We start from the raw sequence: 20460 nt of genomic DNA, 5'->3' as shown, positions 1-20460 counted from the left end.
CGTAGTATTATAAGACTGTTTGCGGTTTAGACAAAAAATGTACAGGGTGTTCAAAAGAATTTCATGAACTTGGACAACTCAAATTCATCAAAACTCAATATTTTAAAGTTAGAACCTATATTTTTTATTATTTCAATCAATTCTACGTACAAAAATACTTAAGCAAACCCTATACCTAAAATAAATACTTTGAGAGTTATCGAGGAAGAACTTTAATTGAGGAAGAAACGCAATTTATAACAGTGTGGAGTAGTCTGTGATTTCCGGAAAACACAGAAAGAAACTAAAATTCGATGTTTCCATAACTAAATTTGACGAAAAAGATATCAAATGATGTAATAATATACTGGGTGTGTCATTTGGAATACCGAAAATTGTCTAATTTTCAGCACAAAATTATGATTAGTTTTCCATAAACGTCTAATAGGCCATCCCGGTGAATCACCTTGTATATTAGTGTGACCATTAGGAAAAATATGAATAGCTTATTGTGAATACAGACACAATAATTAATTAATCATCAGTAATCTGTAAAGCTAGTAATCCAGTGATAAATAAAAAAAAAACCTATACTAATTCGAAACAGAAGAAAATGAATACGCAGAAAGCTATAAGCAAAAGAGATCAAATAATTAGCTGAAAAACTTAGTAATGAAAGGAATAGTTACACAATTAGGCACGCCTGAGCCTTCAGATAATGCGATGTGTGGTTAATGTACACAATACTGAGTTTGAGCTTGTCACTACTTGAGTTTTATTTATTAATGTAATTAGAGAGGAAAGCAATTTTTTCATTAGAATGCTGAATCCACTATAAAAAAAGGTGTGATATACTGTCACTATATTTCTGATGATGTCCTAAGGGGATAGAAAATCAATCTGGATTTTTTTTTGAGCTTCACGAATTTCTTCTTCTTTTGAATAATGTCCAAGAAGAAAAAAATACTACTAAACTATTACCTATTTCGAGTAAGAATATGTGTTATAACTACTTGGGAATTTAATGTGAAAATATTGTACATGATTGTATTTAATGATCTATAGACCATCATCGCATGGATATTCAAGAATACAAGAAGGGAACCAGAAGAAACAGGCAATAAATTAAATGAAGATATTAAGTCAGATTTAAGATAGTAACCTGTTAAAAGAGGAATAATTTCTATACTTTAAAATAAATTAAACAGAATTAAGAATTATTGGTCTATGTATAAGTAATACTATAAGGTCAATAATGCATCTTTAAAAATAATACAAACTATCACATTGCAACTAAAGAAGATCTACAAAATAACCAAATTCAAGGCTTTCAAGGTATGTATAATCTAACCCTGCTCTGGTACTACGCAATGAATTTCAATTTTGTACTAGCAATTTGAAAGATATTTGTTTACGACACTTCATTATGTTACGCTATTAAACTTTTTGTGTGTACTTAATTTTTTAACAAGAGAAGGGGAAATAAATGAGCAATGGAAGATGAAGTTTATGAAATCAATTGGTGGAGTTGAAGCTGTCTGTTTTCTGAGAACAACAGGGAATTAGTTTGTGAAATTACCTAAAAACTGATCCTCGTCGTTCGCTTCCATGGATTCCGGATTTGGTAAATTTTCCTGGAACAAAAAAAAAAAACAATTTTAATATGAACAAAGTTAACAAAATACTTATTCTGATAACAACTAAAAATTACATAGAATTAATTTTGTACGTTAAGATTTTTCATTGAATTTATCTGGTGGTGTTAGTTTTTGCAGTATTATTTTCATTTAGCTTTGAAGTCAATTCAATTTTGTTCCTCTTAAAAATAAAATTCTTTCGAAAACATGAGTTGATTCTAGTTAATCTATTGAAAACAATATCGGTACTAGCGTTGTTCCCTGGTACACCATGTACAGTTTTTTCTTTCCAATTTTTTTAAAACTTCTTCAAGAACAGTTCTCGAAAGCCCAATGAACGCTACTTGAACGTTTGCGCTTTCATTGTCTAATACACTGAGAGAAGTGTTTATTTGATATTATCGAAAATGCATTATAGTTAATAAATCATTTATTGGATATATGGACAAACAAATATTAGTTTCATAGAAATAAATAATTCATTAGAAATCCCATCAATAATCATCATTTATTATTACACTTCATTTATTTACGCATAACATATATTAATAATGCTGAAGAAATATCCATTTGAAGGAAATAAATATAGTTGAGGTTAATATATCATTGAGTAATAATTAATAATCTTATTTATATGTAATATGTATCCATGCTAAATAAAAAAAAATTTTCAATTCAGTAATGGTTAACGTATTTCTTAGATAATTATTTTGATTGTTTCTATTATCCGATTGTTAGCGTCTGAGAATAACCGTTTGCCAAACTAAGTAATTTTTTGGAGTTCATATTGAGGGTATCTGGGTTTGAACCCTAGTCATCTTGATTGCATCTGGGTACCGATTCATAAAGATCCCTAGGGAGCTAGGGAGAAGGAGCCAAATTTTAGGCTCCGCCCTAATTAAAGTAGGAAGAAGGGGGATCAACGTTGCCAAATTGAAGGGCGAACTTTGAACTATTTTTCTGTGACATTAACAGAAAAATAAATAATTTCTATTTTTTATGTCTATCTCAATCTAAAATAAATCTAGCACCTATAAATATGGAAAAAACAAATGGATAACAATAACTAAAGCTTTAAATTATATTTTGATAGTAATTCGAGGTCACTTTTACTGTCATACAATAATTCCACCATTGCCAAATGTACCTACATATTACATTGGATCTATTTTTCAATTCAATACATTTATTTCGATTTTCCATAATATATAAACCATGAGTGATATATATAAACTTACTGTATTTAACATAAGCAGTAGAATGAGCTAATTATAAATTATAATAACACCAATAATCGAATTTTGAAGAGACACCCCACGTGTGCATCTTTGACATTTGTCACAGAGAATGTCGTTTATGTCACAGCGTTGCCAAGTTTGTATCGCAATGAAAACCGCTGGGTCCAAGGCAGCGGATTTGGAGTCAATTTTTTTCGTCTAAGAACCGACAACGTTGTAGGTTGTATCAAAAGTTGCCTATCATAAAATGGTTTTTAATTTATTAGAATATGACGATTGAATCAAAATTTATGTTTAAAATGAAAAATACATCTAAATATCAACAATTGAACAAATTATGGTAATTTTGCATCTATATCGGGGGCTTGAGCAGAGTGGGCGTGGCTCCTTCTCCCTAGCTCCCTAGGGATCTTTATGAATCGGTACCCTGTTCACTCTTACCACTAAACCCAAAATTCAGTGCAGATGTGCTAAGCGGCGTTCAATAAGCCCATAGTAACACAGATTTTATGTTTAAAAATGAAATTCAAATCAAAGGAAAAGTTCAAGGACATATCCTTCAAGGAGATGCGCTTCTCTTTGGGGGATGTGTCCTTAAACTTTTCCACAGACTGCATCGCTAGAATTATGTTAGTTTGTTAATTATTAATAAATCCTATATTCTGAGTGAATAAATTATTGAATTCTTGTAAGAGTTTATTCATTAATAGCAAATGTTCGTTAACTACCAGTTGAAAATTTGTTGACAATGAATTTATGTTATTTCTGGAGATAACGTAAGTTCATATAAATTATTTATCAACGAAATATATTAAATATTATCAAATACCTGGTAAACAAATATTTTATTCTCTATCAATAAACTTTTTTGAATGCATAATTTAACTATTAATGAATATATTGAATATAAATCTGCTGTAATAGTTGTGAATAAATAACCTCCAGTGTATGCAATTCTAATATTGAATCTAGTAGATCTCGCATGGAAAATCCCGCAAAATTTCAGAGGGATCCCACATTTGCGGCATTCCATCCCCAACTCCTGACTTAATTGTTTTTCCCTTTTCTCGCTAACGCTTATTTTAATATTGATCGAAGTTAAATAATAGTTGGAATCGCGACTCATGACATAACATCATACTTAAATACGGTCAAAATTGAAGATATGAAAGTGCAAATATCTTATCGAAAAACCAGAATCGAAGATTGCATCCGTACGCGTCGCACGTAGCCACGTAACGTAACAAGTTGTGATGGATTGTCCATTTTCATCGCACGAAAAAGTATCCGACGACATCCGCGCGCATCTTCGCCAAGCGATTATTTCCATAACGGGAAATGCAGGTGAAGCAGGTGTTTCACGAGGAAGAAAGAAAGAGGCGCGCTATAAAGTCGGCCCGGCTCCCTTGGAGGCCGACGGAAACGAAGACGACTTTTCTAACCGGAAACGACCCATCGGGAAAAATATATAGCTGAATGATCGTCACTTTCGAAGAGTTGTGGCGTCGAAAAATACATAGGTTAGATTAGGCATTGAGAAAAACGAGTTACGTGTTCTGCTTGATGGGTTTTAGGATGGAAATTAGTTACGAAATAGGTGTAAATCTTGCAATTATAGGCTCATACAAACCGACGCGGCTATCAGAATTAATTATGAATAACCCAAGATATCAGGGATGTCGAATGCAACAGTATCATACTGAGAAGAATTTAGTGAATACACTTATAATCATAGACAAAGGAAAGAAAAGAGTCGTTTGAAATGCTGATGCTGACGACCCGTTGGGCATTAGGTAGAACTAATTTTGTGGAATAGCGATATAGTACAACCATAGTATAAGGAAAGGATAGTAAGCCAGTGTAGTGCTTTTTTCGATTTTGTTGATGTTGAGCGCCATCTAGTTGTACTCAGGTTTAACTCGAATTTTACTGTCAAAAATTGGTGCGTAAAGTGGAGTCCTCTGAAAAAATTGGTGTTATTTTGAAGAACTAAAATATTTGAAATAGAGTGGTCAGAAAATGTCTATATTTTGAATAAATATTCAATGAATATTCGAATATTCAAATGTAGTGGTAACTTAATAATAACATGAAAATTGTTGGCAATGTCATGCGACCCCTTTTCAACCACGCCACTGAATGAATTATCGTATTATTTCTGCACCATCTATAGCTCATGATTCAGCGCCATCTATTATCGAGTTACTTCTCCACTTTGGGTAGTCACGAAATCCAACTACAGTAGCGACCCCTGGTGACTATTTCCTTGCCGTCAAACGGCGGTTGGCTTACTATCCTTTCCTTATACTATGGTGAAACTTTGCTTCCGCCGTTATTTTTTTCCAAAATTTGAGGCTTTATCGTAAGAAACTGGTTATACATTTATGGTTCAAAGTATTGTCCATCGCTGGCCACTAGTTTCTCCCATCTTTTGGCCAGACTACAAATCCCGTGTTGAACAAACTGGTCATCCTTTGAAGCGATCCACGAATCGACCCAATTTTTTATTCCTTCATAGGGCCGGAAATGCTGGTCAGCCAGGCCGTGTGTCATTGATCGAAACAAGTGATAGTCTGAGGCATCAATATCTGGAGAATACAGCGAGTGATGTAGAACTTCCTATTTCAACATTTCCAAGTATATCATGCTGTCAAATCAATTTATCATCTCGTTGTATTGCGGCCGTTTGTCTTTCAATGCTCGGCTCAAACGCATTAATTGCGTTCGATAGCGATCGCCTGTGATTGTTTTAGACGGTTTTAACAACTCATAATACAACACGCCGAGCTGGTCCCACCAAATACTGAACATGACCTTGGATCCGTGAATATTCGGTTTGGCTGTTGACGTGGAAGCATGGCCGGGATATCCCAAAGATTTTATGTGCTTAGAATTATCGTAATGAACCATTTTTTGTCTCCAGTCACAATGCTATGCAGAAATCCTTTCCGTTTTCGTCTTGCAAGCAGCTATTCGCTAGAAAACGTCGTTCAACATATTTCGGCTTCAACTCGTACGGCACCCAATATCCTTGTTTCTGAATCATTCCCATGACTTTCAGGCGTTTTGAAATAGCTTGTTGCGCCACTCTCAATGATCCTGACAATTCTTGTTGCGTTTGACACGACGAGTCTTGATCATGTAATGCCTCCAATTCAGCATCTTCGAAAACCTTCCCTCTTCCATCGCCATGCTAGTCTACGACGTCAAAAGCGTTTAAACCACTCTCGGCACGTTCACTATAGGTATTTGAGAGCATTCGGTTAGCCTCAGCCGCAGTATTTCTTCATACTAAAGCATATAATCAAAACCTCTCGCAAATGACGAGAATTTGGAGCGTAAGCTGACATGTTCAATCGAGAATAACTTTATGATGCAGACACAAATCGACTTGTATTTCGATGGCATTATGTTTTCGAATCCTAAGCCTATTGAATGACATCTAGGATCATTTATTTCGACTACCACTTACCGCTACAGACATCTATTGCAAAACGGTGGAAGCAAAGTTGTACACCTAATACTTAAAAATTTATGATATATATTGACCGAGGTATGTAACCAAATGGCGAATGCGCCGGTAGTTTCACTCGATAAATAAACCATTTTGTAAATTCTGGTTACAGTTAGATCAAATATTGGTTCCTTCAGATTTAGAATAGTTGAATGATTTATCCATCTCTACCTCGAAACCTTGGGAGAAGATTAATAAAAGGAAACCCTCAACCTAAAAGTAAAGTAAAAAAAAGTAAGTAGTACAATTATTTCAGAATACATGCTTCAAATATATCTTGTCTCCAAATTCATTTCTTGTTTTGATATTATATAATGTTCTTTCTTCTCTTTAGGATACCCTTTTTTGTACATAAAAAATAATCACATACTCAGATTTAAATGAATTAGTTCAACCTAAGAATTATTTCTCCATATTTCATATAATGAAGAGATTCGAGATAAAATGATCTGATGCGGCAATTATAATACAATGAACATTTGGATTGAAAGTTCAAAAATCTCCAGGAAACCTTCCAATTGAAACATCTCACAAAGGACCAGACCTGAATGTAAAAAAAAGGGTTACATTATTGCCATCAATCAACCTAGATATCATGCATTGTGTTTTGAGAGGCGTCATCTTGTACATTTTCTAACAAAACTTTGCGAGGGTACTTCGTGTTCAATTGTATTTATGTTTGCGATATGAGCGCTGGTTCCCAACGTTCGAGCTCTTGTTTTACGTATCCAGGAAAAACTTTCAACTGGATCTTCAATTTCGTCTTCATCAATGATATGATTTGGCCTGTTGAATGTCCTTAGTTGAGGGTTTGCACGTTTTGTGAAGCGTGAATACAACCGCATCCGTCAAAAATTCTCCTCATTTCTAAAGGTGTCAATTTCCAGGATTATAGATTCATCTTGAGTAATTTTATATTGAATTCATCGAAATAATAAAAATAATAAATGAAAAAAGCGAAGCAGTAACATTTTCCGTCTAGTCATGTAAGTCATAAGTAATAACGATAAATATCCCCAAAAAATTAAAAAACATTAGTAATCAATGAAGAATAGCTCTTTCAGCTGCAAAGTAGGGAAAAAATATTCAAATATGTTCCCTTTGTCTACTTTGAACACCATATAACTCGGGAACCAACACTGCCCAGAGTCTTCTGATCAGCTTTTCTTATTAATGATATTAAGGTCTACAAAAAAGGTTAATAAATTTTGAAGTTGATCGGTTACCATTTTTCATATATTCAGGTGCCTGGTCCATTAAAATAGACATCTAAAAGGTAACATATACGTGCGCCACTGTTGTAACACCAGGACTCCTGCCAAGTTTAGATTTCGTATTCAACTGTTTGAGTACCGGTTTCGATATAAAATCTTGAAAATGTTAAAAAGCGAACATTCATCTTTTTATAGGTTCACTTTACTCGATGAGAAATGTAATTCATAACCTTTTTGCTCATACAACTAAAGATTTTCAGTCCATTCATCATTGACTGACATCGTTGAAAGACTCCTGTCTCTCTATGCTTTTCTTTTGGGGTAATTTCATTGCTTATTGATCGTGATATCGATATCTTCAAAAAGATTGAAAGGCTTGAGTCACTTTGTGAAAAAAGCATCAATAATTGAAATTCCTTTTTTAGTTGTAAGTGGTCGTCGCGTTCTGATGTTCTACTAAATCGAATATTCAATTGAAATTTCTTAGATGTAGGTTTTTGCAATGTTTTATTTTCTATCCAGCACTAATCAAGCGCTTTCGTTTTCATAATTATCTGTTGCAAAGTTTTTGATGCTCATTTCACATTTGATTTTGAAAATAGAAAGTTGTCCATCATATTATCCAAATATACATTTGGCAGGTATGCACAACAGAAAAATGTTACAGGATATCATCAAGTTTGTAGTTCATTTTCTCAGTGTTTTACTGATTTCAGAAATAATTTTTTTAATTGAAGCTTGATTCCTCGGGAACTCAACTGTTCAGATGCATTTACATCCTTTCTTGTTATATACAAAAGTGTACAAAAAAAAGAAAAGAAAGGTATTATTTAGAACACCCTGTGGAGTGATTCGCTCACAGACTAGAATATTCACAAATTCAAATTTTTATTGCAATATCTTGATTTTGAAAGAAATTATAGTACTTCAATAAGGTACCGTTGTTGAACGAGAAATTAATGTTTTGAATTGCAAAGCTCTTGTCAATTTCAATAGGCACACTGATTCGAAAGAGTATATGAATTCCATGAAAAAGTTAATTGTATTGATGAATTCAGTTATCATTTGTCAACCGATGGACAGAAAAATGAATACAATGAAAAGATATTGATGAATTGTTTTTATTGAATCAAGAAACAACATTATGAAATGTTCATATTCGATCGGTTGTACTTTGTATAAATAAGTAGTTAATGTTAATGTACAACTTTATACTTCGAATGAAGAAAGTTGTTCTATCCAATGACTCTTTCATCGAAACAATAAAAAGAAGAAATATTCAGAAAAGATGAGGCAACATATAAGGGTTCATGAACATTTTTGTCTGTCAACGATTCACTGCACAGGCTGTTCTGAATAAAAGCTCACTTTCCATTGTCCCTTGCATTTAACAAAAAAACCTCGGCATATATCAAAAACAAAGTAACTGAAGACGACATTCAAACAGTTATGTCCTCGAGTTATAATTCAAAAAAATAATTTTTGAAATCGGTCAAAGGGTTCAAGAGAAAATGAACTAGAAATTTCGTCCATTCCCTCAATTTGGCCGGTGTGTATATTTTTTCGTCAAATAAATGCAAATTTTAAAGTAGGTGTACAACTTTGATTCCTCCGTTTTGCATTAGATGGCTGTAGAGGTAAGTGGTAGTCGAAATGAATAGATGATGCAAACATTACGCCATCTAAATATTAGTCGATTTGTGTCTGCATCATTAAATTATTCTCGATTGAACTTATCAGCTAACGAACCAAATTCTCGTCATTTGCAGGAGGTTTTAATTTTTTGCTTTAATATGAAGAAATCTGCGACTGAGTCTCTCTGAATGATCTCAAATAACTATAGTGAGGCCGCTATTAGTGAAAGAACGTGACGAGAGTGGTTTCAACGCTTCAAGAACGGTTATTTTGACGTCGAAGACCAGCATGGCGGTGGAAGAGAGAAGGTTTTCGAAGATACCGAATAGGAGGCATTAATTGATCAAGACTCATGTCAAATGAAGCAAGAATTGGCAGGATCATTGGGGTGACGCAACAAGCCATTTCAAAACGACTGAAAGTCATGGAAATGATTCAGAAACAAGGAAATTGGGTGCCATACGAGTTGAAGCCGAGACATGTTGAACGGCATTTGTTTGCTTGTGAACAGCTGTTTGCAAGACAAAGACGGAAAGTATTTCTGCATCACATTGTCACTGGAGACGAAAATGGGTTCATTACAATAATTCAAAGCGCAGAAATTCATGGGGATTTTCCGGTCATGCTTCTACATCGACGGCCGAACCGAATATCCACGGTTTCAAGGTCCTGCTCAGTATTTGGTGGGACTAGCTCGGCGGAGTGTATTATGAGTTGTTGAAACCGACTTAAGCAATCACAGTCAATCGTTATCGAACGCAATTAATGCGTTTGAGCCGATCTTTGAAAAGCAAACGGCCGCAATACAACGAGAGACATGATGAAGCGATTTTACAGCATGACAATACTCGATCCCATGTTGCAAAAGTGGTCAAGAATACTTGGAAACGTTGAAATGGGAAGTCCTACCCTACCCGCCGTATTCTCCAGACGTTACTCCCTTGGACTATCACTTGTTTCGATCAATAGCACACGGCATGTCTGACCTGTACTTCCGGTCTTATGGAGAAGTAAATAATTGGATCGATTCGTGGATCGCTTCAAAAGATGACCAGTTTTTTCAACACGGGATTCGTACGTGGACCAAAAGATGAGAGAAAGTAGTGGCCAGCGATGGACAATACTTCGAACTCGACTTCGAATCATGAATGTATATCCAGTATTTTTCAATAAAGCCTCGAATTTCGAAAAAAAAAACAGAGGAAGCAAAGTTGTACGCCTATGTATTTATCTATTTTCGTCACTTTTGCGTTGGCCGAAAGAGGCCTCAGAGTCCCATCTCAGAAGGGCTGGGCAGCCGGAGCGGGGGCGACACGTAGGCTTTGCGGTCTGATGCACTGCGCCTGGTCTCCATTCTTCGAACCCACACGAGTCCGATGTTATGTGGCCCGCAATGAGACTAGCAGGACTGTAATTGCAACAAAGAGCTCGATAATGCATCAAGTTAAAAGCCAGTTAATGGAACTTGGTACTGCATACAGCGGTCCGACGATAAACTGTTAATTTGGTTCTTTTTCGACAGAGGAGCAAATGCCGTAGATATTTTTAATTAAAGGACCACATACCGCATCATAGGGAAATTGGCTTTCGGTGAATTAGCTCGAATTTTTTATATGTAGTGGAGAAATTGCAGTTGCAGTTGTAAACACCTACTTAAGAGAAATCCAATAGATGGTGTCAGCATCGGTTCTCTTTTATATATAATAATAATAATAATAACAACTTTATTTCCCAAATTATCACATTAACATGACAAAATTACGAAAATTGTCGAAATACAAAAATAACCTCTATATATAAGCATATTGAAGAATCAAAGAAACTGATACAAGAGGCATAACTAAATATTCACAAATTGCAAAAACTTAAAAATAAATTCATAAAAAATGCAACTAGTAACAAAAGTTTATTTAATACAAAAATCAAAACATTCTTCCATATTAGTTGTAATATATTTGAATGTAATGAATGTTATATAATTTTTCGGCAACCGTCCGGGAAGTGATCACTTCCCGGACGCTTTTTCTCTGAGGAAGTAGCATTTCCCGGCCTAGTCCGGAAAGTACGTACTTCCCGGACTAGGCCGGAAAAGAATCATAGAATTCATAGCAACCGAGATAACGGCTGACAGTTCATATGAAATTAGTTGTCAAAAATTTGCATGTTTTTTGATCGCAATCGCAATGAAATATTGAAAGCAGCAGCGATAGTGTTATTTTACATGGTTGCCGAAAAAATATTGTACGCAACACGCCCGAAAATGGTTTTTTTGGACTCACAGACTTCCAGGACGAGCGTACGCTCGTCCTGGAATTTTGTCTATTCGTCCAAAAAAAACCTATTTTCCGGACTTATTACGTAAATTACTATTCTAGTTTATATTCCTTATTATATTTTCTTCCTCTGAGGAGGTTTTCTAATATAAAGATCATAATTTGTATTTATTTATCTAATTTTAGATAAGTTTCTTTATTGTTTATATTCATGAATTCTTTGCGTAACATTCTATGGTTAAATTGATCCTCCCGATAGCATAAAGAAATTCTGAACCCTTTCCTTTCTCTTCTTGTGTCAGCAGTAAAAACAACATAACCTAACCGGAATAATGTTTGTGAAAGTTGTAAAAGTAATAAGCATAGCTAGAGGGAGTAAAACTAATTTTTACGTGTCCCCAACATGGTTAGATGACGTTGTCGGATTGTGATTTACAGGGTGTTTCCAAATTAGACGTGAACCTTGGAGGAGTTGTTAGTATGACTCGTTTGCTTTCATTTAATATTTGAGTTTTTGTGATTTTCAAAAGATCCCTCACCTTAGTTCATTTTTCGTCAATTTTTTCGATGCTCCATCTATGGTTATTACTCTGAGATACATATCAATCAAAATATTTTAGAGAAAATTGTCCAGAATCTCTCAACAGATGATGTGTATCGAACACATATTTGTGGAAATGTTTCAATAAAATTGAAATCAAAATTACTTCGAGGCAATTATCAGTAATGAACACAATTTTCTGATCCACCCTGTATAATTTATATGGCTTTTTGAAATTAGGAAAGTTTACCGTTTAGTAGAATTGATATCAACCAAAAGATAAAATTTTATTTTTGAAAATTATTATTTTGAATATTTGCAATATCCATTCATTTAAATGGAAAGGGCATTAGGATTACGAAATCGATAAAATGATAGCAATTTTGAATGTATTTGGCATTTAGCTTCGTTTTATGTTTTATTTCTAACATTGAGTTAATTGCTCGAATGGATTAGGAAATTTTGATACTTATAGTGAACGAATCCTGGAAAGCTTCCATAAAATACATAAAATTATCAAAAAATACATTCTGAACGCAAATCAATGCATAATTTAATTTGAAATTCCTAGAAAAAAATCATGTTCAGTATAAAAATCTACATAAATTACAAAATTACAATTACAAAGTATAATGTGCAAAAGTCTGAGAAGCCTTTTTCACATTCCGCATCCTAACCACAATATTCCACATAACGGATGGATGAGGAAAAATATATAAATTAACAAAATGATTCATTGAATAAATTTCGTGCTCCACTATGACGAGAGCATAGGTGAATGGGGTTAGTTTATCTGTATATACCTAAATATATCAAGCGCAACACGTGCAATTGACGAAATTACTTCAGGATCCTCATGAATATATCATAGGCCTAGAGTCATCATTGTGAAAAAAAAGTCAGTTGAATTTATTCCATCGATTTTTACAAATTATAGTCGTTAGTGTTTTATGAACCCCTCCCAAAATATATCTACCTAGGTATTTTAAATCTAAATTTCATTTTTAAATTTCCTATTATATTTGAAATAATGTAGGTAGGTATCATGAATTCATTATGATAACATTCTTCCTGTTTATTGATGACCACAATATTATTTGTATATTTTATCATCAACTATCCGCTACTGGTCATTCGAAAGGCTGCTAAAAATGATTGTCGAAATAATTATTGCAGTACGACAAAGAATTTCTATCCAAAAACTCAATTAATCTTATGAAACCACTTCATTTCCCGGATGTGGCTACAGCCACTTTTTTACTTCTTTTTTGAATCGAATTGTTGCTTAAAGGTACATATTTTAAGTTGATAGAATTCTTGATTAGAATTCCTGAGAATGCGTTGAATAATATATTAGGTGTAGTAAAACGACATCCATTGTTTTTCCAATAGATGGCTTTAGTTTTATCCGATCGGGTTCCACTAGAACCCGTTAGAAATATGAGATTTCGTACTACAAAAACTTTTCTGACTGTTTTGCGATTAGCTCAGTTCAAGTTGAGCGCTCCTCAAAGATCGACACTAACAAATAGAGAATACACTATATTTTACAGTTTTTTTCGATGAAGGCGATAATGCAAGCCAGGTGGCTGAAAATGTAAATAGTGATTATTGTTCTGATACTGTAAGAGCCAATCACGAGCAATTTTGGTTTAGTCAATTCCGTTCCGGTAATTTCCATGTCTAAGATGCACCACGCACTGGAAGGTCAATTGTCGAGTGCAACCGACATGTAAGCACTGTTTCAATTGTGCCAAGAGCTAAAGATTGGACAAAAATCATTTGGAACTATTTACATAAGGTCTCAAGAAGAAGCTCGATGTATGGGCACTACACGAGTTAACGCAAAAAAACCACATGGGCCGAATTTGTATCTGCAAATCTCTGATTCGCAAAATTATCGACCCATTTTTGAAGCGGTTGGTGACTGGTGATGAAAAGTGGATCAATTACGACAACGTCAAGCGAAAACGGTCGTGATCGAAACGCGGTGAGCCGGCGCCAAGCTAGGATTGACGGTCAGGAATGCTTTGCTGTATGTTTGGTGGGATTGGCAGGGAATTATCTACTAAAGCTGCTCCCCTATGATGCAACTGTACTGTCAACAATTGGACCGTCTGAAGGAATCAATCGCTCAGAGCGGCCAGCTTTGGCCATAGTAGGAGAGGAATTATGATCCGTCAGGACAACGTCAGGCCACACACATCGATAGTGACTCGCCAGAAAATCATGGAGCTTGGTTGGGGGATTCTTATGCATCCACCTTATCATTCGGGCTTGGTACCAAGTGATTACCATCTGTTCCTGGCCATGGCAAACAATTTTGACTAACAGGAGCTTGTGAGAATCGACTGTCTAATTTTTTACCAATAGGGGCGAACGCTTCTATGAGAGAGGCATAATAACTCTCAAAATGACAAAAAGTTAACGAATGAAACGGTGCATATTTGAGCAAATCCTATCATTCTAACTATTGTTATTAAAGCCTGTTTTTCACGGCAAAAATAATGGATTTCTCTTTATATTATGATGCATCAATCTGATAGTAAGTTAATAATAGAATAATTTTCCTGATAATCGCGAGAAAAGACGAATACGGCACTGTCTGGCAGTGTACTCTCCCAGCAAGGGAGGCATTGCATCCTGCAACGTCATCCATAATTCACGTGTCACTGATACGCTAAGAGGATTCCGAAGTTAGAGAATTAGAAGCTGCATTCCATTTTTCATATTCTAGTAGTTATGTGATGAATACTTAATGATCTTGCTTTTTAATTTGCATTGTGAAAGGAAAGGTGCTGTCCTCTGAATTCACATAGGAGACGCTCTTTGAACGTACCCCTATACATCAGAGTTTATTCGGTGTACCCTGAAACGATCGATTTTAATATTGATGGAATTTTGTGATATTTGGATATTAATTATTTCTTACTAGCTCACTGTAATCATTGAAGTCTGTTTAGTTTCATTCGACAGATGGTATATCAAGTTATATAGGTATTACTACAGTAACTCAGTAAAACATAGTGGTGACAATTCGTTCAAATTGAGCCTAAAAATGGCGAACCATATGGCTTTACCATAGAACTTAAGAATACAATTGACTCAACTGAACTGACACTTTGCCCTCCCCCTGGCCTCTCCTAGCGTCGCCACTGTGTTTATGTTTTGTTCATAAATATTTGAGAGATTAATATCTATTAATTTCCTGCAAAGAAGTCAAGCAAGAAAACATGAGGTGAAATTTCAGAATGCCTTACTTATAACTCTTATGTTCATCTCTTCTACCTAATTTTGGTTATGTCATGTTGGACAGATAAAAATTGAGTTGATCGATCTAAATGTTGACATTTCAGGGGAAAAGTTTAATTTAATATAATGCCTGACTCGAGCGTTAAAAATAGACCTTCAGGTCTATTCGATTTGAATTGAAAAATCTAAACAAATAAAATAATTGCAAATTTTGTAGGGAAACACTCAGAAAAATGAAACGACGCTTCAACTTCCGGCGCGTTGAAAGAAGTGAATATCAATAACCCCAATAACGATGTTAACTCCTAACATCTTTGTTTAGTATTAGATTTGGTTGAAATATTAATGTTAATATTAAATAAATTGTAAAATAAAGTAATTTTCAATTGAGTTGGCTATGCTTTTTTACCCAAGGGTTTGAAGGTTCATTTTACTATCGATATTGAGAAAATAATAGTAAATTATTTCATAAGGCGAAGTGTCAATTCTGCCCCGAATTGAATATGTAATATTTTTTTGAAACGTTTTGAAATTCATAAAAATTTTGAGCTCAAGCTTGTGCAGTTTATGTGAACCGAATGTGTTATGAGGAGGATTTGTGACTGTGTCTAATTGCCACCTCAAGGATAACGCTTTTTTTTTCAAGAGCTAGATCTTGAAAACAGTTTATCGGAAGAATATTTGGTGGTATTCAATTCGTATCAACAGTGAGAGCTATAAAAGAGGATTCATTACGTCACGAATCATCCATATCAATAGGATGTCTTCCACCCTCAATTTTTAAATATCTCTGGGGATTTTGTGAAAGCGATGGAGCGAGTTCACCTCCAAGCTTTTCGAACAATGACAACAGGGGCGGCGTTCGAAATTTCGGAAAATATTTCATCTTGACAATTTCCTGAATAATCTTCATGAACTGCTTGTTCAAAAATGCGTAAGAGAATCGAAATGTTCCATAAATGTTTCAAGGATTAAGTCTGAGATAATGACCTACAATCTAGTATATAACAATCAGTAGCAAAAGCCTGGACTGCGAAAATAACTTTTTCAATATAAAATACCCTGTACAACAACTTTTTCAAAAAAAATTATCAAACCTACTCGTTGGCAATACTTGGTTAATACTTTGTATTCACATTTTATTTTATGCAAGATCAAAATATATTGAATAGAATTCAAATATTTGTGAAAACGGACCTGCTAATCTCCGAATAATGTGTTAATCCATTTTGCACAATAATTAAATGATTCCCAAAACATAATTTTCTGAAAATTAAATATTCCACTCAGTTATACCTACTCAGACCATGAACTTGAATCTAGGGTTTTTTTGAATTTTTTGCTTATTTTTGTGCTTATTAAACTAAATTTAAACAGTTTGACACAATAGTATCTTCACCTGAAAACATCGGCAATCCCAAAATTAGTGTATTTGCGTAAAATAAGAAAAACAGTACGTAATTGCAATTCAATTCGATATTTAATGCTTCAAAATGTGAGTTGAGTTGTAGGATAGCCAATAGGTTTGTTCGATAGAGTATTCAAGGTTTTTATAAATATGATGTACAGGGGTGTCTATGTTACATCACATATAATTCTCTCAATATGGACATACGCTACTGAATATTGTCTTGTCTTTGTTCGCAACCCAAAAATTTTCATGAGTTCAAAAGTTATATATTTTTTGAAAAATGCATGAAATACGTGAACGAATAGAGAATTGATTCAGAGTATCGAAATTTTCCTGCATTCGCACTCAAATATGTAGAGTAATTCATGTGACTGTATAAATATTCATCTATTATTCGAAACATAAACATTGTATCACCTTAAAATTTTTTATTTGATATTTGAATTCTACATATTCCAAATAAAAAACATCTGAAATCGCACCAGAGGGAAATAAATTTCAATTGAATATGTGATTATTATCGTGAATAATAAACCAAAAGAAGTATGTGCTTGTCACTTCTCCTGAATCATCAACATTGAATGGTCCTTCAATCAGGATTTTGAGAAAAAGACTTATACTTATTGATAACTAAAAATTCATCAAAAGAATTAATAACGTTCAAGTAAATCTGCAGATTCTTCTGCAGATAGGTACCTAACTTTTGATCAGAATACTGAATCCCACATTCGTATAATTGGAGTCGAATGTAAGATTCGATTCAACATTACCTGACCTGTAATTTTTTTTTGTTCGTTTCCAGAGCAAACATCGTGTAAGTACTAGAAAGTGTTCAGTGAATCTACATACTGTTCCTTTCAGATAAGTGTATATGTACTGAATGTTGTAATATCCATTCTACGTAGTTTTCGTCACTACTGCATGTGTGTGGAATACGCAACTGTATTTCTGCATGATTGCCTCCTTGGTCTCTGGAATCGCCGAGCGTTGTCGGCATCTGGACATTCTGGTTTTGTCTCAAGAGATAAAATTAACTTTTCTAGGTACGTAGGTACGATCAATCTAGCCACTCTCTGAACTGAATGAACATGGACGGTTTCTTTACGATCGTTTTCCCTAATTTTCCTTCGTTGTTGTTTTATGAAATGTATGTTATGGTTTTAATTTGTGAATTTTTATTATTTGGATTATGTTTTGTTATAATGAGAGAACTGCATATTTTTAATCGTGATGCCCTCAACAGTAATAGAGTTTGAAAAATTTTAGCAGGCAAAATACACATATTTAGAACTGGGTTTTTCAAATTCGATGCTCAATGAAAGCATCTCGAGAACTATAAGACTGAATATATGGATATGAAGGACCCCCCGATCTCTTTTTTTTTTAAATAATGAGATATCAGAGGTATAGGTATTTTGATTCGTTCTCGAGTTCTGTTCAAAATATTTGAAAAATCTGAAACAATTTTTTTCAGAAATTTTTTTGGTTTTATGATATTCATAACATATCACAAGAATTAATTACCTTCTGAGAGATATAAAGGAAAGATGGTGTTTTTTTCAAATGGGACAACCTATATATGACTTGATTAGAGTTATACAATAGTCACAAAATGCATTAAATCTCGAAATAAAATAAAGAATTTATAAACGTATAAGAAAAGGGCGAAAAACTCAATATCTTGGAAACGAATGACATTTGAAAAAGACCGCTAATAGAATGCTTTTCGACAAATCTGCTGCTAACAAACACCAACTCTCCCCTAAAACTATAATCTGAGTATATGAATCTGAGAATATGAACCATTAAAATTACTGAAAAAAACGTTTTAGAATTTTTCGAATATTTCGAAGATCAGTTACTTTTCAGAAACACCTTGTACTCGTGAACAGATCAAGATATCTGCAGTGTCTGATATATTATCATTTCGAAAAAAGAAATCGAGGGACCTCGAATTATTTTTTCTCTAAGTTTTATAGTTATCGAGATGCTTTCAGCGATCATCGAATTTGGAACATCCTATACTTATTTGGGATATGATAGAAGATAGTGATAAATTGTCTTCTATAATATGTACTAATGTTTTCACGTAACTTCTCAAACCAAAATAATAATTATACCTTTACTTCTATTTCGAGAGTTCATATTAGATTTTCAACTTATTCACAAACATTTCCGATATTTTCTTGAGTGAAAAGAATATTCCTAAAACCATTGAGCTTCACTAAACCAAACCTTGCCAAAGCACATCAAATCAATCACGAATCTGTCAAGGTTTTTTTCAACGAATATTAATTATGCTAACTATAAAACATGTTTTTCTAAACAAATGTTTAATTGATGCGTCCTTATATATTCAGATGATTAAAATTGTTCGAAATGTGTCAAATACCGTAAAAAAATTTGTACCCCAGATGGGACTCGAACCCACAATCCCCGGCTTAGGAGGCCGATGCCTTATCCATTAGGCCACTGGGGCGATGGTGAATGAATGGAATAGATGGTATTTATTTCGAATGGTAGGTATTATGAATCATATATCATTTTACATAATTCATAGATAAGAATTCTAGATCGATATTGTTGCTCCTAAAAATAGGTAGGTATTTATTTTTATGTGATGCAAACTAGAATTAACTCATTTCAGCAGTAGATTCTTCTAAAAGTAGTTTGATTTCGACTAATAGAAGCTACATAAATAATCAGGTCATTAAGTCGAAGAATAGATGATATTCACTCATAAAATATGAGGTAATTTAAATTTCATGTACACATTTCTTAAAAACCTTACATTCCAAGCTTTAAAACAACTTAATGATGTTTGTTACACATTTTGATGTATAACTACTGTTGTGAAAATAACCTGGTTAGGTATTTGATCCATGCTTTGTCTTCAAGTATTTTTATGAATCATGATATTCAAAATTCTGGAAAATCAAATCAGGCTTTGAAAATATTGGTGGTTTAATGTACTGACCCTTATTTGGTGCTTTTCTTTAATTTCCTTTGTTCAGAAGCTGTGATGAATACCGGTATGTTGTTTTACCCTTGGGTTTGTAATAATAGGTGGCCTTCAAACATTTAGATCAGTTCATGAACGAAGACTATCCTAGAAATGTCTCATTAGATCAGAATAAACTTAATATGAATGAACCCGTCAGTTGTATTTTTAAAATCGAATGTGGTGCTGACGGTAACTATCAATAGGAAACTATAATTTTATATTGCCATCTTCCGGAATTCTGCACACTATCGTGCCTATAAAATGACTTTCAGATCATGCATATATGCAACTGCCTGAGGGCAATGCTAATTATACCACCTTGCACAAGTCGAAGCACTTGTCTGGTTGACCTTGCTCCATCACATTACTATTCGAAGATTAAAGTACAACTTCAACTACGCGATCAAGAGAATTTAAATCCACTACTTGACGAGTTAATCATTTCTCCATATAATCCAGCTATTATTTTCCTGGTTTGATATGTTCGAGGAAGCTTTTAAACTCGATCTGACAATCTGCATAAGATGTATCACTGCTAACTGTTCGACAGTTCTGTACTTGTGAATAGGTTCTTGATATGGGACTAAAAGGCGAGAAATATTTGTGACTGTTTAGATCCACTATTACCGTTCTCTGAGGTATCATTTTAATTGTTCCTTTGAACAATGGTTTATTTGAAAACACTGGTAATTTCACACTACAGTCAGTTATTACATCTATTATCGCAGAATATCTTAACATGTTTGAAAAGATCATACATGG

At 34.0% G+C, this 20460-nt stretch overlaps 1 protein-coding gene and 1 non-coding gene across 4 annotated transcripts in view; both read right to left on the bottom strand.

The window, feature by feature from the left end:
- LOC123672255 (nucleolar protein 4) overlaps positions 1-20460 on the bottom strand; it is a 264990-nt gene that overhangs the window by 13775 nt on the left and 230755 nt on the right. For all 3 annotated transcript variants that reach the window (XM_045606287.1, XM_045606295.1, XM_045606299.1), the window contains exon 4: positions 1559-1613. In XM_045606287.1, the coding sequence (XP_045462243.1) occupies positions 1559-1613 (55 nt within the window). The remainder of the gene's footprint in view (positions 1-1558; positions 1614-20460) is intronic.
- Positions 19101-19173, bottom strand: Trnar-ccu. The gene has a single exon. It is a non-coding gene; the product is annotated as a tRNA-Arg (tRNA).

The sequence above is a fragment of the Harmonia axyridis genome, chromosome 1 (assembly GCF_914767665.1).
Source record: "Harmonia axyridis chromosome 1, icHarAxyr1.1, whole genome shotgun sequence".
NCBI lineage: Eukaryota > Metazoa > Arthropoda > Insecta > Coleoptera > Coccinellidae > Harmonia > Harmonia axyridis.
The sequence above is the reverse complement of the archived record's forward strand: the minus strand, read 5'-3'. Positions and strand labels throughout refer to the sequence as shown.